Genomic DNA, 25,183 nt, shown 5'->3' with positions numbered 1-25,183 from the left:
GCCGACTGCAAGACTTATCAGCGTGATAGCAGTCATGGCAACTGACACTTCGATAAAGAAGTTGACGTTCTGCGTTCCAACAGATGGGAGTTGTCCTGACTCTGGAAACACCGAAGGTGCGTTCGCCATGCTCACTCCAACGCAGCGGTGCACCGTGGTTGGTTTTTCGAATGAGTTAGACTGGAGACCACTGAGCTTTGCCGAGCCCCTACCATCGTATCGAGTATGCCAAGCCTGCGGACTAGTGCCCAGAGTGACAGCACTGTTGCCCTGTCTACACGTTTACTGCAAGAGCTGCTTCGAACAGTGCCGCCTTGATTCCGGCCACTGCTGTCTTCTTGACGGTCAACCTGCCAGCACAGAAGATGTTGAATGGCGAGAGTTTCCAGTGAGAAACCTTCTCAAGCGCATGGTAAGCGAAGGGATAAACCCTCGGCTCGTATGGTAAACATTGATGTATTGTTGCAGAAAGCGCCTAACGATGTAGTAGAAATAAAAGCATTTGTACTTTCCAAATGATACGAGGTTTACATCGGCTTATATCATTTTGATTTTTTTTTGTACGGCGAGCTCAATTGTTAGCTTCCCTAGCGGTAGATTTTTGCGCAATACCAAGCTGCTGCGAAGCCATGTCAATAGGGTCGGAGGTCAGAGCCTGTTGCATTTTGCCGCTGTTTAATACATGCTTAGTCTTTAGTGTTCTCACTAAAGGGTTGCAAGATGAAGTCGGTGCGCAACAAAGTCGTTTGCTACTCGTGGAAACAGCTTTGACATTTTATGTCTGAATTTATGCTCTGATACAATGGTGGAGATAACAAAATTCCCCCTCCCCCCCAAAAATACTCTCAAAATTGCAACTTTTATTATGCAGCAATAGATATGACACCATGATGAAAGCTTTGGCGTGGCATACCCATTATTGTATTTCATTAAAGTAAGTAAGAGCTAGGCCATGCAGACAAAATAATTTGGCTTGCGAGTATACGCACTGTGTAGGACAGTTTTCTAGTGTGTGATAGCATTGCCAGGAGAAGCATCATTGTTTCGTCGTATACGGCAAGGGAGACAGCAGCTCATGCGCCTCTCCCTGCTTCAGGTCAACGAAAAATAAATGCTCTAATAAGAAATGAGGGTGCAGGGTGAAAAATATACTAAGCCGTTTAACGTTAGCTACCTCCCTCCATCTGTACAGTAGATGCTGATTTACTGCTGGAAAAAAGTATTCTTGTTGCTCTTTTTAACACGAATATAGAGTGGGCGATGTATTTCATCTGAGGTCTCTTATCCCTGAACTGTTTACGGAAACAATTGAAAAAAAATACAAGGTATACGTGCGTAGTTTTGCTTTGCAATGTACCGAACCGACACGTGGCGTTGCGCTAAGCATGAATCTTCCAAATGACCGTGTTAAAAAATCATTGCATGCACGAAATTAGTGACTATTCTGTGCGGCCACCATCTTTGCCATTGCAGTGATGGTCGAGTGTGTTGAGTTGTTGCTGCTTATTTTTGGAAATACGTCGAAGTTCCTGGTCGTAGATCTCACACTGTCACTGTCGGGGTCGGCGCGTTGCTTGTTTTCAAGAAATTACGGTGGGAGCGAGGACTAAAGTTAGGCGTTCGACTTCGAATCAAATCAAGGCATACTCCTTGGGGAGTCAGTTGACCTGTTACATAAGCACGCTAGTGCTCGAAACTACTTAGAAAATACTGTGGAAACCCCAGGTCTTTGAAAAATGATTTCATTCGAAACAGCCGCTGTAGTGTCTATGCTGAATCTCTTGGCTATGAGAGAAGTGCTATAGGGTGTGTGTGGATCTGCATCGTTTTGTAAGTGTAGTAGTTGTGTGTACATTGTGGTTTACCAAGAATGTCAAAAACACTGACTTTTAGGGGGTAATTTACGAGCGGATGTAACTTCAGGAGTGAAGTAGGAGCACAGGCGTGGGCATTATCAAAAACGACACGTTACGGTACCATAAACTGAATATGATAAGTGACTTGCGTTTGCTTACTGCTGTGAGGTCAAGGAACACTTCAGTATAACTTTAGAAATCATAAATCATTGTAATAAAAATGCAGTGTTTATTAGTCTAATATATCTATATATATATGTATATGTATATATATATATATGTATATGGTAATTCTTAAGTCTTCCTGGATTCGGTCGAGTTATAAGTTTCAGATGAAGCGAACGAGTTAACAGAAAACGATGCTTTATTGCCAACGTTACGGCTTGGTCAGGGCATACATGCATATGACAGTAACACGCACTTCTTAAGCACATAGCATGGGGGTCCCCTATTGTGAATAATGACTATTAACAAAAATGGCATACATACATGTTAAAAAAAAGATATTCAGACATACGCAGCAATTTGTAGATAGCGGAGCAGCAGTGCATGAAACAGAATATGAGTAGGCAAAGTGACTTGAAAACATAACATACAATTATTATGACGGACACTTGTGATATCGAAACATTTGTGAATGAATAAAAACAATCAAAGAAGGAAATGCCATGTAAGTCACGTTCGTTGTCAAAAAAATATACATGAGCATAATATCAACATTGATGTCACAATGTGGTAACAGGGTGTGCATGCGTTCTGGTCAACTAACTGATGTGTCACCGATGGCCCCGCAACGTAATCACAGCAGTGAACAAACGTGTATGTGGGCTACGGTGGTTTATTTATATGTTTTGCTGGCAAAAACGTAAGCCTCTCTGTAGCCTCTTTGTAAGCATCCGCTATCTACAAAATGCTGCGTATGTCTGAATATCTTTTTGTTAACATGTATGTAAGTCAATATTGTTAAGAGTGATTATTCACAATAGGGGGCCCCCATGATATGTCCTTAAGAAGTGTTTTCAGATAGCGTGTCGCTATTTGTGGCGCTATGCGGGACTCAAATAGAGACGCGTCATGTTGGCGCCGCTGCATAAATAGCACTGTGAGGTGGCGGCACCCATGCTTCGACCCACGAAGGAGAGGCGTGAAGGAACAAATCTGAAAGACTGGTAATAATGGAGAGGGACACACGTCTATCGCATCTCCTGACGAAACTGCTAGGAAGCACGCGTGACGCAAGCAGCCCTACCCCTTATGCAATGCCGCATTACGACCTCTCCTTGAACTAATGCGAACCGACGGGTCTCGTGTAAAAGCGCACGTTTGCACTGACATTGAATGAAGTTAAGGAGGTACTGGTCAAAACCCTCTTACTCTTTCATAGCAATTGACTTTACAGCAAGCTAAGGAGGCATGCGAGTATTCTACCACTGAACCACTGTTCTCAGCTACCACTTCCACTACCGCTGTTCTCAGCTAAACAAGGCCTTGATGTATCACTGCCACACTCTTTCAAAACAGCAGTGGGACGAAATGTGTAACTCGATTGATGGCCAGGTTCGTAATGGCAAAACGTGGAACTTACTCAAACACTTCCTCAATGAAACCAACACCCGCACAAATCAGCGTCATTCGATCGTGAAGATACTTCATCAAGCTAAACGGACAGTGTCACCGGAAGATGTTGTCAAGAACCTCGTGGAGAAATATCTCCCACTTTCCACGGGCCCTGTGACCCCTCGCCTCGATTACTCTGGCAGCGACAACACCAACTTAGGCACCGAATTTTCTATTGAAGATGTGCGCTGAGCTCTCCATGAGCTCAATGGCCGCTCAGCCCCTGGCCCCGACGGCATCACCAACAAGCTCCTGCGCAACCTGGACGATCCCTCCGTCACTTACCTCACCGACACTATCAAAGAAATATTGAAAAAGGGTGAGATACCCGATGCCTGAAAACTAGCTCACACGATTCTCATACCCAAACCGGGAAAGGCGCCGAGATTAGATAATTTACGCCCCAAATCTCTCACATTGTGCGTGGGGGCTTCCCGAACGACTCTCGAAAATCGACTGGCTCAATCACGCTATCTATGCGGATGATGCAAACATATGGTGCTCCACAGGGTCGGATGGCTTCATTGAGTCCGCCCTGCTAGAGGCTATCGACACCGCCGAGTCCTACCTCGAGCCCCGCCACGGTGGTCTTGTGGCTAAGGTACTCGGCTGCTGACCCGCAGGTCGCGGGATCAAATCCCGGCTTGGGCGGCTGCATTTCCGAAGGAGGCGGAAATGTTGTAGGCCCGTGTACTCAGATTTGGTGCACGTTAAAGAACCCCAGGTGGTCAAAATTTCCGGAGCCCTCCACTACGGCGTCTCTCATAATCAAATGGTGGTTTTGGGACGTTAAACCCCACAAATCAATCAATCAATCGAGTCCTACCTCGACCACGCCGGTCTCAGGTGCTCACCCACGAAGTCGGAGCTGTTGATATATTTGCTCAAACGCCGGGGTGTCAAACCCAAAGGGTGGAAACCTCCGGCGGAACGCAATCTCACCCTCCACACCAGAAATGGTCGTACTGTACCCAGGTAGACACCATCAAGGTCCTCGGCATGATCATCGAGACCCGCGGAACAAACACCCAAATAGTACACACGCACAGGAATAAGACTGAGAATGCCATACGACTAGTACGTAGAATAGCCGACAGGCACTATCGCCTCAAATAAGACAACCTTCTGCGTCTTGTACACGTGTTTGTTTTGTGCCATTTCATCTACGTTGCTGCTATACCCAAATGGCTACGTGCTGAGTGCGATAAACTCAATGCGCTTATTCGCAAGGTGGTCAAACGAGCCCTTGGCCACCCTATCACCTCTCCAACGTACAAACTCCTCGAGCTTGGCGTACATAACACGCTAGAAGAGATCGCCGAAGCTCATAAGCGCGTGATATTGACCCGACTCACCACCACCAAGGCGGGCCACGATATTCTGCGTGAGTTCGGCTTCTTCTCCTCGAGGGCCAAGGACCCTACAGAGTTGACCCTAATTCCCCGTGAAATACGCGACCTTATCACGATCGCTCCCATTCCATGAAATGGGAATACAACAGAGGCAGGCGCCTTGCGCGGGCGACCGCCATTCTCAAGCGCATACACATGGAAGCGGACAACATCTCGTTCGTGGACGCCGCTGCCTATCACAACAATCGAGCCTTCACAGCGGTCACAGTATCATCTTGCAGAAGACTCTTGACTCTGCCACAATCCTCACCCGAAACCCGAAGTAGCGGAGCAAATAGCTATAGCTATGCTCGACAGCAAACAGGAATTCATCTACAGCGGTTCCGGCCGGCCATCAAAGCCTTCGAACGCGGAGTCATCTCCGACAAGGCGCTACGTATCCTGCGCAAAGCAGACCCGAGTGCCCTGAAGCACCATACTGTCATCTGCTTCCCCGCCCATCTCGGCTAGGTGCCGGGTGCCCTATCCAACAACCTCAACGAGATCGCCCATGATGCAGCGCGCGTACTTACCGACCGCACCGCCACAGGGCAACCCCATCTTGCTGGGTTAGATACCAATAGGGATGCACCAATTACGTACAATGAAATAACAAAGCACTTTTGCCTGGAACGCCGCATTTTTCCACCCCCACATCCGAAACTTAACCGACCGCAGGCATTAACCCTACGCCTATTACAGACACACACGTACCCAAACCTTGCCATGCTTCACGTTTATTATCCCGATGCCTACCCCAGAGACACATGCCCATCATGTGGACACAGAGCGACACTCGCACACATGCTCTGGGAGTGTAGAACAACTCCTCCCGACTCTACCTCCAGCAAGTGGGAGAAGTCCCTCAGAAGTTCACTTCTCGCCGACCAGCAATGGGCCGTCCAGCAGGCCCACGAAGCGGCTGCCAGGTACTCCATGTCGGTCCCTACGTGAGAGACACCCGCTACGCGCTAAGCGCGTCCTGCAGGACCGAAATAAAGTTTTTTCATTCCATTCCATCTGAGATGGTGGTACTTGGAGCGTTCAATAGATGGACGAACGGACAAACAGACAGATGCATGGATGGACGCATGAACGGACGCAGGGGTGAATGCATGGAAGAACCCAGAGCGGACGCACGAACAGACGCACGAACAGACGCACGCACAGACGGGCGGATGGACGCATGGACGGTCACACAGACGGACGCATGGACGGACGGAAGCAAGAACGAATGGACGGACGAATGCTTCGCCCCACTCTCCATCATTCACTCCGTGAATATGCTGCCAATTTTTTTTTCCAAGCTAAGGAGGCAATCACAAACGCACGAAGACATGGGTGACTACATAGATAGATAGATAGATAGATAGATAGATAGATAGATAGATAGATAGATAGATAGATAGATAGATAGATAGATAGATAGATAGATAGATAGATAGATAGATAGATAGATAGCACAATGCAGCACAAACTCTTTTCGAACGCGCTGCCATAATATGGTGGCTAAATAGTGAAGTGAAGGAGCGTTACTGAGTAGGGGTCAAGTTGGCTGTCGTTTCCTAGCCTGGACCCATCACAATTATCGCCGCCATGCGCGCCAAGTCGCTGGCAATGGGCCAAAAAGGCACCGTAACACACCTATGTACAAACGCTCCTTGCCTTCAACTTCACTCGCCGCCGCCTTAAGGCAGGGTGCTTGAAATACATTTGTGCTGCGTTGGCACCGCTAAGGACACCGCGTTAGAAGCGCGTTTCTGTTGCGTTGGAGTCGGTGGCGTACTGTTGTTAGGGATCTGGTCAGCCGCCGCCACAGCTGATTTCGTTTGGTCAAACCACGGTTGAGAGTGGCACGTTCGCGGTGCACGAATGCGTCACTCGCGGGGCTCCTTTTTGTATTTCGCGGGAATTCTTGGTATACGTGATGCTTTATTTATGGAAAATAATGGAATGGTAGGTTTCTGAAGACACCCTCGAGCTTTTTAAATTGAATTGGTTGCCTAAAGGCACTATTCAGCAAACTAGTTAACTAAGTGCTATTAACAAATTTATATCTAGCAGACCAGAAATGGTCTGTAGTCTGCAAAGGGCTGTAAATAATAGGCAATTAATTTCAGTCAGCTACCTCTAATATTCTAGGAACTATTCTAGGAACTATTCTAGGCTAGGAACGTACAGGCCTAACCAAAATAGACCAGTTAGTGCTAAGTTTGCATCTTTCAAGTTAAAGCAGGAATTACTATCGCTCAGCGGAAAATTCAAAGAGAATGGCATCACTGTAAGTGAGGATTATTCCCTTCAAACACGGCAGGCGCGAAAGAAGCTTGTAGAATTTGCCAAACAACGGGACGTTTCTTTCAATCTTCGGTACAACAAGTTGCACATAGGTGATAAACGTTACAGTTACAATTTTTCTGACGACTGCGTGTACGAACTTGGCGGCGGCTCTGGGGAATTCGTTAATCGGCAGCTTTCAGGCGAACCCTCAGTATCCAGGGCACCGTTATCAGCTGCAAACTCGCCGCAGTAGCGACACGCGAGGGGTGGGGGGCGGTGCCCAAAAAATTTGCTTTCTTTTTTTTTCACGAACATCAGGAGTGTCTTATCGAAACGCGATGAACTAAATGCGGCAGTCGACTCATGTGACGCTGATGTTGTATTGTTAACTGAAACGTGGCTTACTTCAAAAATTAACAGCAGTGAATTGTTTGATTCTACAAAGCGTTTCAATGTGTATCGTCGTGATAGAGGTGATAGATGCGGCGGTGGTGTTCTTGTTGCTGTAGCGGATCATATTTTTTCGTCTTTTGTGCCTGTTGTAACCAATTTAGAGATCATATTTGCTGAAATTTGCACATGTTATAAAAAGATTATCTTGGGTATCTGCTACCGTCCACCGTCCTGCGATCCGAGCTTTGTAAATAGCCTTCACGATGTGGTTAACATAGTTAAGGAACGTTTTCCTAATGTACCAGTCTTTTTAGCCGGAGACTTTAACTACCCAAATATATTTTGGTCCAGTGATGTACCTCAGTTAAGTCCGTTCTCTACTGACAGTTATAATTTTTTGAGCTTTTGTTCTGATTTCAACTTTACGCAAATTGTCACCCAACCAACTCGCATTACACCTACTACTTCGAGCGTTTTAGATCTCGTGTTAACCAACGTGCCTGACCTGTTCATGTCTCCACTTTGTTTGCCTCAATTAAGTGATCATTCTTTGCTCCATTTCACTACGGATGTTTGCGTTTCTCACCATGAAAATTATACTAAGCACATTAGAGATTACGCTGCTGCCAATTTTGATGCCATCAATAGAGAACTTTGTTTATTTCTGGACAGCTATCTCGATGAATTCGAGGCTTGTTCCGTTAAGTCGAACTGGATTTTGTTCAAAGAAAAAGTAGCATACCTGACTGAAGCGTTTGTTCCCCTGAGGCTAGTCACCACCAATAAGCATGCTCCATGGTATAGCCAATCTTTGAAAAGGTTGGCTAATAAGAAAAAAAGGCTGTTTCGGTCCGCTAAAGTTTCTAACTCGACGCCAGATGGGATTCTTACTACGTTGCTAATGGGGAATATAGGAGGGCCACAAAAGCAGCAAAGGAAACCTACTGTAATAACACACTCTCCAATATGTTAGTCAACAACCCGAGACAATTTTGGAGGGTGGTGAATAAAAAAGATACTCATGAAATAACACTTAAAACTTCGGACGGGGTAACCCATAAAGATGATTGCGCTGTTATTCTCTGTGACACCTTCGCGGCGGCAGTGTCAGGTCTCCTCAACAAAGGTTCAAACCCTGTTTGTCAAGCTAGTGGTTATCTCCCCATGGAGGCAATTCGTTTTGACACAGCAGGTGTACAAAAAATAATAGAAAATCTTAAAGTCTCGTCTTCCGCCGGAATTGACAACATTACTTCCAAGTTTTTAATCAACACTAAAGTCTGCAGCGCCATAATCTTAACAAAAATATTTGAGCAATCTCTGGAAGCGGGCTGTCTTCCGGATGATTGGAGTTTGGGAAGAATTATTCCATTCTTTAAGTCAGGTGATAAACTTTGTCCGGAAAATTACAGACCAGTATCAATGACTTCGATACCATGCAAAATAAAGGAACACGTAATTTATTCGCAGCTTGTAAAATTTTTAGAGGGCAATTCTTTCTTTACTGATTCGCAGCATGGATTTCGTAAAAACGTTTCCTGTGAAACGCAACTAATATGTTTTATACATGATTTGCATTCTATTCTCGACAACGGCACACCCATTGACTGTATCTTTTTAGATTTCTCAAAAGCGTTTGACAAAGTACCTCATGATTTACTCATTTTAAAATAACGGAGCCTCAATATAGATGATAACGTCCTCGCATGGGTGATTGCTTTTCTCAGTAACCGTTTCCAATTTGTAACTGTTAATAACTTTGATTCGCCCAGGGTCCCGGTTGGCTCTGGGGTCCCACAGGGCTCCGTGTTGGGACCATTGCTCTTTCTGGTCTATATAAATGATTTGCCTCTAAACATTACTTTTTCAGTGAGTCTTTTCGCAGATGACTGCGTAATTTATCGGGCAATTAAGGAACATTCAGACGTTCTAGATTTGCAGGCTGATATGGATCGGGTTCAGGAATAGTGTGAGACTTGGGGCATGGCGTTAAACGTTAACAAATGCAAGTACATGCATGTTAACCGACACAGCACTAGTTTCAGGTCATATCATATTAATAATGTTCTTCTTGAAGTAGTAAATTCTTATAAGTATTTAGGTATCCACATAACTTCTACATTGTCTTGGAAGACACACATTAAATATATTGCAGGTAAAGCTAATAGCACGTAGGGTTACCTTCGAAGAAATTTTAATCAGGCACCCGTTTCCTTGAAACTCTTACTCTACAAAGTATTGGTACGTAGCAGATTAGAATATGCAGCATCTGTTTGGGACCCTGGTCATGACTCGCTTATCTATGAATTAGAACGAGTGCAGAATCGGGCAGCGCGCTTCATCCTTTCAAATTACCATCGCACCTCGAGCGTCACATCAATGAAAACTACACTAGCATTACCCCTACTGTCTCTTCGCAGGAAAGTGTCTCGGCTGTGTATATTCCATAAAATTTACTTCACCAATCCGTTACTCAGAAGCAGATTATTGGCCCAACCAACTTACGTTTCCACTCGCATTGATCATCGCCTTAAAGTAGGACTTCCTTTAGCGCACACCAAGTGTTTTCATAATTCATTTGTGCCAAAAACATCTGTATGCTGGAATCATCTTTCTTGTGATATTGTTGGTGTAAAAGATGCTGCTTTATTTAAAATTGCCGTCACTAATTTTATTTGTACGTAGCCTCAGTTCAACCCTGTAGCAAGCGACGATTGCAATTTTTCTGTTGTTGTATTTTGCTTTGTATGCTGTACATGTATGTATGTACCCACTCCCCTCTGTTAGGCCCTCGGGCCTTGAGGGTAACTGAATAAATAAATAAATAAATAAAATTCTATATTTTAACCCTTGTCTAACTATTACTGGAGCACATGACATATGCGCATTTAAACCTGAGAGCTCCGGCTAGGGCCGCCAGGGTCCATTGCAGCGAGTGTAGAACACTCCTTTTGCGTGTTGGCATGGCGTAGCAAGTGATCCTATCACGACCTGGGAGCTGTCGAATGATCCTTCGCAAGCTACTTAAAGGCATCAAGTGCGCCACAACGAGACTCGCTGTGAGTGAAATAAAGCGTAAATTTAAAGCCTCACTTCTCATCGTTAGACACAATATCTTTTTGAACTAACAGACGATGGTGCATAGAGAGGTATAGGTGGTGTTGCAAGAAGTAATTGCAAAGCAAATGCAAAGAAAGGAAAGTGAATGAAAATATAACTTGCCATCTGCGGTACTCAGACGAACCTTAGTATAGCGCGTCCGATGCTCTATGCCAGTGAGCAACGTGGTAGAGCATCTTGGAAGAGCATCTTTCGTTCTGTATTTTATTATGCACAACAAACGTCGCGATTGTGTGTCATCCAACCGGAAATGAAGAAGAAAACAGCTTCGATTTGTGATAAAATACAGAACTGCCTCGGAGGACCCACGTTAGAACCCAGCTCCATACAGCATATTTTTTATTGCCTATTTAACACTATAGCAGTTCCCCACACCGGCTGCGGTGACAAATGGCACCCTTGTTGTGATCTCACAGCTATCACTAGAATGAGCACACTCGTGGCTGTTGTATGAAGCAATCTGTAGTCGAAAATGCTCCCGCTTCCTTGAGTTTTCTCAAGAAGGTTTGATAGACCATTTTGGCAATGAGTTACACTGTTCTCGGCTTTACTGTTCAGTACGTGCGAGAGTGAGCAGTTCTTTCAGCCACGAATCTAACCTTGCAGTTGTGAGTGTTGGATCAGAGAAGCTCGTGTTAAACACTTGTCATCTAAACATCCGGTTGAACTTTTCTTTCGTACACGCAAGAAGAATGTCACGGCTAAACGTGCTATGTTGTGTTAATCAGTATCGCAGTGTTACTGAGTGTCCGTACGCTGGGTTTCTTCGGGAAGCGAGTATGATTGCATCACATCGTAACGTCGTGTGAAGCATCGTACTTCACTACCTGATTTTATGCGAGGTAGATTGGTATAATCCGAGACGTTTTTCTGCTCTATCTTTTGAGCATTTTGAATACACTCTTTTTTTTAGGTCGTTCTCTTTCTGCGTAAATAGTTTTGGAAACGCTAAACGGCAGTCGCCTTTGCAGCTTTTACCACGAGATATTACTCTAGCCCAAAATACTTCATTAGTGTTATTATGGCGCTTTTATAGTGAACGCTCTATAGTTGTGTTTCTCCCAGTGCCTGACCATTTGTGAATGTGGCCTTGAAAGGCTCGTACACGAATATTCGGCAGTTTCATGACATGACAAATTACGGAGGCTTTATTCTTACGGTAGATTTTAGCGCGAAATACACTCGAGAGACGGACAATATTTGCCCTTGGCCATCTCTCGTGTTTGGTTCACGTAAAAGCTACCATAAGAATAAATCAACTCGCCCATAAAGTCACTCAACTGGGGTCCGATTCTGAGGAGAAGTCTGCCCTGCAGTGCTCACAATTCACAATTTGATGGTTTTGTGGTGAATCTACGGATGCGTGAAGCACGTGGATAGCACTATTGCTATTGAAATGTTTGAGGGCGCAAGTATGCATGGAGGGCTCGCTGAAGCTGGCAGATGTACTGTTTCAAAGTTGCACGGTTATATTTACGTATCTGCATATAAAAGACTGGAAACTAAAGCCATCTTGTTTTTATCAGACAATGATTTCATTTCTTCCCCTCGCCGAAAGCTTCCCGACACTATTCCGCACATTTTGATGATCGGAGAAATTGGAAGCTGTCTGCAGTTCACGTGTTCGGCTCATCTTCAACGAAGCGTCAGCATCACATGATTATGACAAATGACGCCTTGGTACCATGAAGAATTCGGGCTACCTTTGACGCCATGGTTACATCAACCCATGGCGGGATTGTCCTGCTTTCTGAAGGTTTACGCCTTGCATAAGCTGTAGGTCACTCTTCCAGTTCCACGAGGCACCTGAAGGTGTGCCTTTAAATATATGGGGAAACCTGAGCGCGACTGTTTTTGGATCTGTTCGTAATTTTTTTTGTATTTCCTTGCTCACTCTTAATATAACATGCTAATCCAGACTTCGGCGTGGACTTCAGCTGCTACATACGACTAGATATTATGATCTAGGTTTTGCGCCGGTAACGGTTACGAAAAATTTGGCAGCTGTCCTCGCCCCCAGCAGCTCGAAGCAACCGTGCAGAAGGTATCTTCTATAGCTTGCGATGAAAAAAGTTTCTGCGTAAATGATATTTTTCCCCCAAAAATGTTGAAGAACTGCCAAATCAGCGCAAAAATATTGACAGAACGCTACCTTACATTTCATCTTCTTCTACGCCTCGGTTCGCCTGCGCACCTTTGTTCATCTTTTATATAGGAAGAGTCACTGCTTGCCTCCAATTTACTTTCCACATTATCCATATTTCTCTGATTACCACTGCTTTCTTAAGGTTAAAGATAATTCTAATTTGTCAACATGACTATGGTAGATACCGATGAAGAATAAGTTTTATTCAGCTACTGTCAATTCATCTTGCTTAAATACTATACCTGTATCTTTGTTTACGCTAACTTATGAGCGCAAAAAATACAGAGCTTCTAAAAAGACACACACACACAGCACTGAATGTGCCTTTTCTCTGAGCTCCATCTTTTTTGCGCTGATAAATCAGTACCAATATTCATGAACTAACTCGCCAAAGCAACAGTTTTAACTGTATCTTGGGCTCTACTTACAAAAAACATGCGATGTCACATCAACCATGTTTTATTTTTCATTTGCTTCAAGTGCATTGAACAGTGTTCGAACTTCCCAGCACGTAACAATATTAACCTCAAGGACGTAGAAATCACCAGCTTTTGAAGAGACGTAAAAAAATATCTCAAGTACTTTGTTTCTCTCTCTTCCAGGTCAAATGCTGGAACGAAGACCGTGGTTGCGACGTTGTTTTGCCTGCATCGGAACTCAACAAACACTTTTGCAAGGATTGTGACCACCACTCCACTTCCTGTCCTAGATGTTCGATGGTCGTACGCTGTAATAGTGTGTGTGCCCACATGCAGAGCGAGTGCATGGATCACGTGATGTCGGTGCCAGCGGCGAGTCCTCAAACAAACTCATCTAGCCAGAATGCGACAATGATGGCTTTGAATGCAAACATGTACACGCGTGTAGGTCAAATCAAAGACACTTTAGACCACCTTACGCAGGAAAATATCACCCAAAGTAACTGCCTCAATGAGATTTCGCAATACATGAACACGATGAAAGAAACACTTCAAGAAATATCACATAGAACTAGAGATTTGGGCAGTGTTGTGTCTGCCTCAGATGTATTACATAGCACAGTAACACTGAATCACCATGGTCAAATGTTACAAGAGCTTTCAGGAACAATGGGCAATTCACACGAAGCACTGAAAGATCTTTTATATGGCACGAAGCGATCTGTCGAAGAGCTTAAAAAAGACACAACAACCACCTTGAGAGCGGATTTAAAAGAAATTGTTTGTGGTGAGGGAAGCGTGCTAAGGGAAGCCATGAGAAGAGATCTTGAGGATGTCATAAAGACAGCTTCCAGCCACTGCGCAGAAACTGTTGCCGCAATCCTTGAAGTGAAGGAGTGCGAGAACAAAGCCGGTTCGATTGTAAGAAATAAAGAAAAAATCGCAGCCTTAAGCTCAATCACACTTAAGCGACACGAGTTCTCTGTAGAAGGCCTGAGCGCAATTAAAGGCAGAACACTTGCAAGTGGATTTTGTGCATATGACAAGAAAAAAGTGTACACATCCGGTTATCACTTGTCACCAGGCATATATTTTAAAAGAGACGGACAACATGTTTTGGTGTGTCCGCACATTAGGCTGCACAAAGGAATCATAGACAGTGTTCTTCAATGGCCCTTTGACGAGAACTTTAGGCTGACCATCAAACATCCATCACAAAGCAAGGAGTGTCAAAGACTGGTGGTCGCTTCTAATACTAAGGAATACGCAAGACCTGATACAGAGCACAATGTTGGAGTATATTCTACTGCCCGCTCGTTTCGCTTGGATGAACTGGAACGTGAAGGGTACATCGCGGGCGACAAGCTTCAGGTAGTTTGGGAGCTTGTTTCGAAAAACAATTCAAACTGAGAACTCAGATTTGGTTAATTTGAAGAAACGATCTTGTGTCTCAGTCTGCAATAGCACTGCTGCCGCAAAAGCATCCAATTCAAGGGAATTAGTTTGCAGCTATGGTGTGCTTGCGGTACTAAGGACACTTAAGTATCCATGCTACGTCTTTGTTGGTTTGTAATACAGCATGTTTTTTTAGTTACTAATTTTTGAGTATCAATGTGTTTGAATCAAACACTTGAGCACTAGCTTCACGCGGTATTGTAATCGTTTCGCGAAAACATTGGCACTGGGGTCGTTGGTTGTGGGGGAAAATTGTCAAAGGTGCAAAATAAAGGAAATAAGAAATTTCAGCTCGAGTAGTAATGCTTGAAGTAACTACAAAAAAAACTATCTGTGTATGCCTTGTAATGAAATAAACGTTAACAAAGCATGGAATATTGCGTGACAGAAGTATAACGCGCCAGGTTTAGAAACATGTGAACAATAAAAGAGTGAAAGTTTTAGAGATACTCCCACAGAAAGGTACTCACTAATTTTACCATACTTAACCATGATTATAAGCAAAAACATAAAACCTAAGCAGCTACCTACAACGAGTGAGAGGTCCATTGTTGTAGAAAGCTAAGAGGTTAGCCTAAATCAATTTCATGACGTGCTACTCAAGATTAGAAAAAAGAAAAGTACTAAAAACAGTAGATGAGAGGTGTAGTTGATGATAAGCTTGAAGTTGGTGATGAGTCAAAAGCTTGAATGCTCTAAAAGTATCTACGCTCTTTTTTGTGTTTTTTCTCACGCAAAAACTTGTTTAAAGCTTTGAAAATATGCGCTGATGATTACTTCAAGGATAAAAAAACTTTATAAATATACTATACTTGTACGTATTAGAAATGCCCCTCCATCTACACTTTATACTGGTGCTCCATGACTATATCTGATTGGTTAAAGAGCCTGACGCAACTTGCTGCAAACGACGCGTATATAAGGTCCCGTAACCAGAGGGATGTCAAAATGAAGTGCACCAAATAGTAGTGACATGTCTCATCCAAGATTGTGAATTTCCCTAACAAGAATTCACTTGGGGCTGTGACACCTTACATGTAAACAATGCTACGGTTGACACTTTGGTAAACAGGAAAGCGGGAGCTTTGCGAACGTGAGTCGCTCGCTTCCCATGCTACGCACTTCTTTGGGTTTTGTAACGAAGGAACTGCCACGCTTTCTTTTTTTTTACTTTCACATGCACATTGCATGCGGTGATGTCACAAATCAGTCAGTATGTGCATGGTTGAGGGCCTTTTGTTTTTTGCGAAGTGGTCATAAACGGCGAAACAGTTTATTTTTGCTATTTTACTGAATTATGCTGTTTATAATACTGCAACAACAAAATGAGAACAGCAGTGACCTTGATGAGTAGTTTCTCATTTGAGTTTGAGTAGTTTCTTCATTACTTTAGTTTAACTGTTTACCGAAGCGCTCTCAATTCTACAAGCCTGTCTCAATGTTCAACGGGCTTTAAACAACTTTGGCGTGTTCAGGCCCTTAATAAAAATGGTGATGACAATGTTCAATCTTCTCAAAAATGCTCACTGAAGTGTCATTTATGGGCACGACATCAAATTATAAGCAGCATGTGCACCTACGTTGGATCATTTCATGATGCAGACCAATTATAAGTGATCACACATAAGCCTGTACCTGAAACATGATTGATATGTGGGGTTTAACGTCCCAAAACTACCATATGATTATGAGAGACGCCGTAGTGGAGGGCTCCGGAAATTTCGACCCCCTGGGGTTCTTTAACGTGCACCCAAATCTGAGCACACGGGTCTACAACATATCCGCCTCCATCGGAAATGCAGCCGCCGCAGCTGGGATTCGAACCCGCAACCTGCGGGTCAGCAGCCGAGTACCTTAGCCACTAGACCACCGTGGTGGGGCTGAAACATTTTAAGACCAACTCGATAAAAATACAGTTGAGTGTTACCAATACCCAGGTGAATTATTTATACGAAGCCAAACATGATGCCCTAAAACTGCAGACAAGTGAACAATATATTTTGGCTCATGGGACTATGTAGGGGTTGCAGAAAACTTTCCCTTTTATTATACAAGCGGGATGATACCTTTTCTTAGTTTCAGCACTATTGCCCTTTTCGACATCTCTATACATCTGTATTACTAAATGAAGTAACAAGCAGCTGTGTGACTAGTAGTATCAGCTACCAAATAGGCCTTACGAGAATATCGCGCTGAATTGCTATACAGTGGAAGAGAGGCAAAGGTATATTGTTGGCTACCTTAGAGGTGGTGCAGTTGAAAATTTTTCTTCGCTTAAAAGCAAAACTAATCTTTCTAATTTTCTGCATATTTTACCAACACACCATACTACACAACGCTATAAAAGCCACATTTTTACAATAAATGCTTCACTTCATAAATAAAGCTGCAACAGAAGTCACAATGCCATTTTTCTACTTTTGTCACAATGCGTCAATTTTCGCGCGTCGTTCGCTTGCGAAGTATTTCAGTCAATTAATATAGGAATCTATAAAACACATGGTGTGAACATAGTACTCGCAATAAAATCAGTTACTTTTTATTGAAAACGCTATACAAGTAGCATATTGCTATTTTTCGTAAAGGCCAAGGAAACACTATAAAAAGTTAGAACAAAAAATGAATAATCTATAATAAGAAAGAACGACCCATGCCTTCAGATCGAGGAAAAAGTGGTTCGCAGTCATGGCTCACAAAGTGAATATTATGCGAATCAGTTATTTGTACTCAGTTTCACTTTGGTCTCTAAATCTATCTCTCTCTCTCAGAGTGTGTTTGTGTTATGTGTGTGTGTGTGTTTAAATGGCCGTGGTGGAGAAGGGGCCGTAAGCGTCGTAGACAGGAATTAGAGACGGTACACTAACGTTAACCGTTGCCAAAATTAAAAGATGAGAAGAACAAAAAAAGCAAGAAAACAAGGGAAGGAGCGAGAAGGCAGTGTTTTTCCTAAACAAAAAAGGCTCTTAAAATATTACGTAATTTGGTCGTAGTCATCGCGAGAACTCGGATGAGCACAGTCTCTTACTTTTGAAGTCCTGTAAAGTAAGGTATAGTTGTTAGCGGATATCTTGGTTCTCAACAACTTTCATTAAAATTTATTCAGCCGAAATGTGCACCACTGCGAGCTGTTCTCCCGGGTGGGTGGAAAATGCGTATCGGTAAAAGAACGAACCTTTTCAATACAGAAGACGCGGCAGATATGAAGTAACCTACTATCAGCGCGATAGAATCAATGAAAACCACCGCTTGGTAACAATGTTGACGGCGTCTTGAAGTTCGTGTGGTAGGCGTGGCTCTTACAGTGAGAGCAGTGCGGAACAGCATTCATCATGTCTTCTTTGCGGCATCGGTACACTTTGATCAATTTTCCCGACGAGCTGGACTGGAGACCTTTGAGCTTCGTGGAGCCCATTCCATCATCCAGAGTGTGCCAAGCATGTGGGCTGGTAAACGGAGTTGCACCACTTCTTCCTTGCGTGCACGTTTTCTGCAAGAATTGCTTCGAACAGTGCTGGACTGTTGGCGGGCATTGGTGTCCACTCGATGACCAATAAGTCCAAGCAGAAGACGTTGAATGGAGAGAATTCCCTGTGGACCAGGTTCTTCGACGAAAGGTATGTGAGCCTAAATTACTCCAAGTGTTTCATGAGATATATCGGAAAATTATTTGAAGGAAAGCATAGGTGACGTGCCTTTGACAACTAGGGTACGTTCCTTTTCATTATTGTTGGTTTCTTCCTCTTAGTATAGTTTTTAGCGGATATCTTGGTTCTCAACAACTTTCATTAGGAATTATTCAGCCGAAATGCGCACCACTGCGACCACATTTAAAAATGAGTCCTTAAACTTCGAATTCATCCCTAGGAAGCGTTTGATTGAGTCTTTCTAGGAACGACCAGGTAGTCATTACTGAGAATGCCATCCCATAGAGAAGGAATAGATAGAACACTTCTTCGATTAGATTACCATAAACAAGGCATTTGAGGCATGACCTTGAAGACAGCAATTATGTCAGCGCTCCTCAGGAAACTAAAATAAAATCCAGCGGACCCCACTCATTGTGGGAATCTGTTTGAGGCGCCGCAGTCAGTTAGCAATGGGTGATTCGGTAATATTGGCCATCGCAGGGAACTGTGGGATACGACGGCTTCCGGTTTCACGCACCAGGCTAGTTAGCAGCGGCACGCGAGCAAGTTGGTTCTTTGCTTTTGCTAACCATGACTGGGACGATGACAAGCTACGAAAGCCATGAACTGTAAGGAAACATTTTTATCGCGCTAAAATAACCTGCATGCTTTTATGCTGCTCGGGGGTACTGTCAATTTGACTAGCAGATCAGTTGACTCAGAAAACAGTTTCTATTGTATGATACGTTGTTGCAGATAAAATATAATTTTAAAGATCTCAGGTAATGGGGGTGTCAGTAGACTGTGCTAACAGTTCATTTCGGGATCGCTGCTTCGGCTGACATCGTCAGTCGATCGGCACGAAGCGCCGCACTTATTGAGTGCGTTGAGATATCTTTTAGGGGTGAAGCTTCTTTAAAGCGGCATCCGTTCGTCCCTCGTCGCAGTACGTTACATGTCTTACGCTTTTACCTGCTAGGTGGAGCTGGTGGGAGGTTTCTCTTGTGCGTTCTTGAACAATAGAAAATTCGCAGCATGCGCGTTTACTAAAAGCCCGATTCGTCTGTCTCTCATTCCCCATTAGAAGCCATTAACATGTACATAGAGCACTATCAGACAAGAAAGGGTTGCTACGTTGTACTCGCTGGGCGTAACCTCTTCGGTTTTAGAAAGGTTTAGCGAGTGTTGGGCCACCGTACCATGAATACAGTGAACTAGTATATACCATGAACTCGAGGTGGTTAAAGGTGGGAAGTAGACACGAAGCGCAACCGTAAGAAAGTGTGCGTGTGCCACCTCTCGTTTAGTCCTTGGATAGTCCGCTGGATGGCGGTGCTTCTATATGCGGAATATATGATGAAAAGATTCGAGATGGTGGTACTTAGAGTGTTGACTACATGGACGAATGGACACACAGACAGATGCATGGACGGACGCACGGATAGCTGCACGGACGGATGGATGCAAGGGTGGACGCACGGGTGGATGCTTGGACGAACGCAGGGACGGACGCATGAACGAACGGAAGCAAGAACGAATGGACGGACGGATGCTTCGCCCCACTCTGCATCATTCACCCCGTGGATATGCTGCCATTTTTTTCTAGCTTTCAGTGCGCTATAAGATGCATTTATTAGTCAAAGCCAGGTGCTAATTTGAACGCTGATCTTGATCAAGCTGCGTGGCACGGCGGCAAGTAAACAATACGGTCAGACATAGACAGCGCCGAATAATCTAAACCCTGCATTTTTTTGACGCACTTCTTCCTTTGGGTGCCGTCCTGGCGCACAGTTTGACCATGATAAATGCAAAAAGGAGTCGTCCAACACTTTTGGTAAACTTACTATTGAGTGAAGCTTTCGCGTTTTTCGTCATATATACAGGTGCTATGGCCGGCGCTCATATAGTATGGCAGGTACATTTCCCCCGCGCGTTTCCATATTAGCTTTGCTAGGCGCGCCTGCGCGACAATTTATTTCTCAATATAATGTTCGCGGCAAAATTATGCGTAAGTTTTTTCGGTGTAAAATACACACGCACCTGCGATAAAATGGTTTTCGCGCACTCTGGCTTCAACGTTCCGTACTCAAAGGCTACCTGTCACTGGGGATCTCTTCACAGCCGCGACCCACCTAATTTTTCTTCATTCCATGAGAATTGATACCTGCGTTTGCCTTTCACGCTCGAGTTGGAGCAGTCAACGGCTGAACAACCGACCATGGTTTATCAAGACGAAGATAAACGCGTGATCGCGCGCGTGAATCCCGAATAATCTGATGGCGAAGCAGTTCCCCATGGTCTACTCTTCTGGAACCGGAAGCCGGTAGCAGACGGTCATCCCACAATCCCTCCCTGTTTAACTGGTCACCTGTTGCCTACGCTGAATTTTTTTGTCTGCCTTTGAGCGTAGAGAAGTGGGTAGACGTGTTGTATCTGTTTAAATGAACTACTGGTTCGCTTAACAACGGCTTACCAGGTCAGTCATCTATGCAAGATTTTAAAATTTAGCTTATTGGCTGAAGTAGCAACACTACTCAGCGGTTTAACGCAATCAGCATTTTCCGAAACGACGCCCATGGTACAGTGTGCTAAAGCAGGTATCATACGCAGCGTTCATCAGAACTTTTCTTTTGGTTCTAGCAACGCTGTGACATAGCTTGCCAAGTCAAGGAGTAGGTAGTCTATTTTTATTACATTTTCATCCTATTTTAGGTTCAATAGATATGCTGCATTCGTTTCCACCTTTTGGTTCTGCAGCGGCATAGTCACGTTCGCCGACTAAGTGTCTTGTTCGTTGTTCTGAAAATACCCAACTTACAAACAGAAATTACTTCTTTTTGAGCAAGCTCGAAGGACGTCTTTCTTTGTTTTTTTTCGCATTCCCTCTGTCGCCTAGCTACCACCATGCGAATATTGCAATTTCTCGGTTATTTCTTTCATCACTGAGAGATAATTTATGACAGAGTACCTTTCCTGATGCCAGCTTGTTGTTTGGGTTGATCAAAGTCAAGTTTGGCTCTTTGGCTGCACAAAATTTTGTAAGCAAGCACCAATCGAAGCAACGAAAGAGAATCAAAAGCGACACACACACACAACTGTAATAATAACTGTGATTTTATTAGTCAACATAATCATCCAAGCAAATTGCCAGTGCTTGCCCCGCATTGGTGGTCTAGTGGCTAAGGTATACTTGTCTGCTGACCAGCAGGTCACAGGATTAAATAACGGCTGTGGCGGCTGAATTTTCTATGCAGGCGAAAATGCTGTGGGCCCGTGTGCTCATATTTGGTTGCATGTGAAAGAATCCCAGGTGGGTAAAATTTCCCGAGTACTCCAGTATGGCGTTTCTCATATTCCTATAGTATAGTTTTCGGACGTTCAAACCCAAATATCAATCAAACTGCCAGTGCTTGCGCTGTTCGAACAAGTATTTTTATATATTTTTTTTTCATTCTAACGCACTGCAGGCTTTTCACGGCCCGTGCAGGAGTGGAGACAAGAAAGTACATAACAGAATGACAAGAAAGACGATACAACGTCAACAGCTCATAATTCCAGTTGGACACACTGTATTATGTTCATAAAAGATTGAATAGTGTTACAGCACACAATATTGTAATCTAGTCCAATCCAATGGTGGTTAGCTGAAGGAAAAAGAGAATTTTTGTTTGCGTTAACACGACTGAAGGGTTTGTGGATAACTTTAGGATGGTTCAGTCACGATTAGTGTTTAGGCGGGTCTAGCAGGTAATGAGATCGTGATATGCAGTGTAATTGACCATGATATAATTTGTAAAGAAATTTCAGTCGCGAGACAATTCTGCGTTCCAAAAGAGTTTTAAGTTGCCCTTGCGAGCGAGCCTGCAGAACTTAATTGCTTCGAGAAGTGTGAATACACACATCTAACTGCCAATTTTTGCATTCTGTAACCAACAAAATCGTATATAAATGGGCTGCTTACAAAGCCAATGAGGAGCCACTAGCACACAGCTTATAGGGGCGTAAGCTTCATTTGCATAAAAGAATGGGAACAAGTGCTGGCGGAGTGGAGCTTTCCTAACGAATGTACGTACAACAAGCGTCCGCGTAGTGCATTATACAAGAAAAAAATGAGCACCAAGATTTGTTCTCGGCTTCGCCCGTATGCTACAAAGTTCGTTGTCTCGTACGCCAACTCGTCGCACCATGGAGCGGCCATCATCGTTCTTGCGTCGAGCTAGTCGTCGTAGGCTGCATTCGGCAAGGCATATCACGCGGGAAAACTAAAGGTATCGGCGCAAACGTAATAAAAAAAACGATTCAGCCAGCTACACTTCGCGTACACCGTCGAAACAGCTAAGATCATGCCTGCTGTTCATGAGGCTATATCGTTCGCGTATATTTTTCAGGTCTTCCGTGCGCTTAGTTCTAGCTTCTCGCACAAAGATCACGGTTGTCTCGGCCTTTTTCATCGGGAAAACGAGAATTGTTCGCCATCTCGAGAAACGATTCGCGGCTCGACTGTTCGCGGCTCGAGAAACGGCATCGCTGGCGTACTCTGTAGACGAGAGGGCAGTCGAAGGAAGAAGCGTGCCAAATGGTGTCACAAAACGAGCACTCAAAAAGGGCGCGCCGCCAAATTCTCGCGACGAAGCGCCGGAGTGACGCCTTGATGTCAACGATAAAAAAAGAAAAAGAAACATCCAAAGACTCCCCGGGCGCGCGTCTCTCTCCCTCGGAAACGTTGGTTCGCCCACGAAACTCCTCACATCGGCGGCCTAGCAAGTCCCGGAAAGTTTTCGATGGAAAGGGGCGTGGTGATGCAGGGTTGCCTCATCTATCGCGGACGGCCCTCGAATTGTCTCGCGCTTTGCCCAGCCTTCGTTGCATATCGCGCCAACAAAATGATGAGAACTTTTTGGAATCTCGCGCGGAAGGTATTTAACCAAGCAGCAGAAATGGGTGAGCAAGAGAAGAAGGAAGTTAGCGCCAGTGTGCGTGGGGTTATTCCGCCGCGTCTCTCGGTGAAGGTTTTGTCCTTAATGACAAAGCAGGAGAAGAAGAAAGTATGCGCCGGAGTGCGTAGGGTGTTCCGCTGTGTCGTCGGCGAAGGTTTTGTCATCAGTGATAAAGCAGGAGAAGAAGGAATTTCACGCCAGAGTGCGTAGGGGGTCCGCCTTGTTGGCGAAGCCTTTTGTCCTCAGTGACAAAGGAGGAGAAGAAGACAATTTCCACCGGAGGGGTGAAGACTCGAGCTAAAGGCAAGAGTATGTGTCTACCGCCAGCGAGCGAAGACTCGTGGCAACAGCTGCGCGTGGGAAGCCGACGTGTTACCGGCAAAGAAGTTTGGTGCTTGGAGAGGGGCCAATTGAAGACGCAAGGTTTCCTGGAAGAGAAACTTTGGGGGCAGCGGGACGACAACAGCGCTGGAGTTTGAGTGAGTGATTCTTGGAAGAGCATCATTCAGACTTTTGTTCCCAGGACTTTGGACTGAATAAGTTTACGAACTCTTTAGTCTTCAAGTGTCTTGGTTGTTCGATGCATGCCACTGCATTTTAGTGCGTATTGTTGTTTGTGTTCGTTGTTTCGAGTGTGGCTGATTGTACTGTGTAGTACGTTGTTTGACTGGTGACATATTGTATTCAACTATTGTTGAGTGTGCATACTTGTGTATCGTTTTGATCTGCCAAAATTGAGAATGTAATTTTGTTTTGTTTATGAACTTTCGGCTCTGCCTTGTTCTTTGGGCCACAGCCGGCGTCCGCTGGCGCGCAGAATAGGACCACTTCTAAATTGTCCACGCTTTCGCGGTGCGGTTCGGGGGCCGATACTTCGGCCCTTGGAATTAGCCCGGCGATCGCCTCCCTATTTAGCGGGACCCGTGACAAATGGTAATGCTGGATGTCGGCCAAATAGCAAATAAAACAGCGAATAACTAGCTGTGGCGTGCCGTGAAGAATTGTACGCGAACGTGGGGACGAGAGCATAAACGGGGAGAATTGTCAGCTGGAAAATCGGCAAGCTGCGGTAGTTCAAGCTGAAGAGCACCAGTGGCACAATCAATGAGCGCAGAATGACGTGACAGGAAGTCCGAACCAAGTATTGGGTCATGAGGACACATTTAAATTACGGTAAACTGAACTACTTTAGGATGACTGGCAAATGGACACACGGGTCGTGCACATCCCTTGAACGTCAGGGGTCCTCCCATCAGCGACACGAAGTGTGCGGGAAGCGGCAGGCGTGAGTACTTTATGTAGGTGTTGGCGAAGGTTCGCGCTCATTACAGAAATGTGCGCTCCAGTATCTTTAAGGGCAGAAATAGCCATACCGTCAACGTCAACGTCTAACAAACTTTGTCTCGTCGGAAGCGTCAAGAAAGGATTTGTGGAGGGAGTTGAAAATGCAGCGTCACCTCCGGGCGCTGCACTGTTTAGTTTTCCGGGTAGGCAGGAGCGGGGTTGAATGGGGACGACGGCCTGCAAGTCTGCGGTGAGCGAGATGACTGGCGACGTCCTGGAGGCGAACGCGACTGACGACAATACGGTGACGGAGATCGGCTGTTGAAACTTCTGTATTTGTTTGGCAGAGAAGGCTGCGTGACAGATGCGAAGCGGGTGCGGTCCTGTTGGTAGTGAGGTTCAGGTGAAGTCCAAGGTGGCGAGGACCAGCGGTAATTGCAGTAACGGACGACATGAGCGATACGGTGGCAATGAAAACAAATTGGTCGATTGTCGACGGTTCTCCACGCAGCAGGCTCGCGAGATGAGGCCGTAAACGGCTACTCGTGATAGGAGGAAGGTGGACGCCATGGAGCTCGCAGCGGGCTCGGCAAAGTGCACACCGAGGGAATACCTATGCTGGCGAGTTCTTGGCGGACGATGGCTTGAACCATGTTAGC

At 44.8% G+C, this 25,183-nt stretch overlaps 1 protein-coding gene across 1 annotated transcript; it reads left to right on the top strand.

Annotated features, from left to right (window-relative positions):
* On the top strand, positions 1–14,876 carry LOC119163906 (TNF receptor-associated factor 6). Its single transcript, XM_075872390.1, has 2 exons — positions 1–412; positions 13,406–14,876. The coding sequence occupies exons 1-2, from the start codon at positions 35–37 to the stop codon at positions 14,630–14,632; spliced, it is 1,605 nt and encodes a 534-aa protein (XP_075728505.1). The 5' UTR covers positions 1–34; the 3' UTR covers positions 14,633–14,876.
* The last annotated feature ends 10,307 nt before the right edge of the window (positions 14,877–25,183 follow it).

This window comes from Rhipicephalus microplus, chromosome 8 (genome assembly GCF_043290135.1).
Source record: "Rhipicephalus microplus isolate Deutch F79 chromosome 8, USDA_Rmic, whole genome shotgun sequence".
Taxonomy (NCBI): domain Eukaryota; kingdom Metazoa; phylum Arthropoda; class Arachnida; order Ixodida; family Ixodidae; genus Rhipicephalus; species Rhipicephalus microplus.
The sequence above is the reverse complement of the archived record's forward strand: the minus strand, read 5'-3'. Positions and strand labels throughout refer to the sequence as shown.

Excerpts from the sequence above, each read along its gene's own strand:
- LOC119163906 (XM_075872390.1), top strand. The coding sequence starts at position 35 with ATGGCAACTGACACTTCGATAAAGAAGTTGACGTTCTGCGTTCCAACA. Across the intron at positions 413-13,405 it reads GAAACCTTCTCAAGCGCATG|GTCAAATGCTGGAACGAAGA; the intron begins GTAAGCGAAGGG and ends TCTCTCTTCCAG.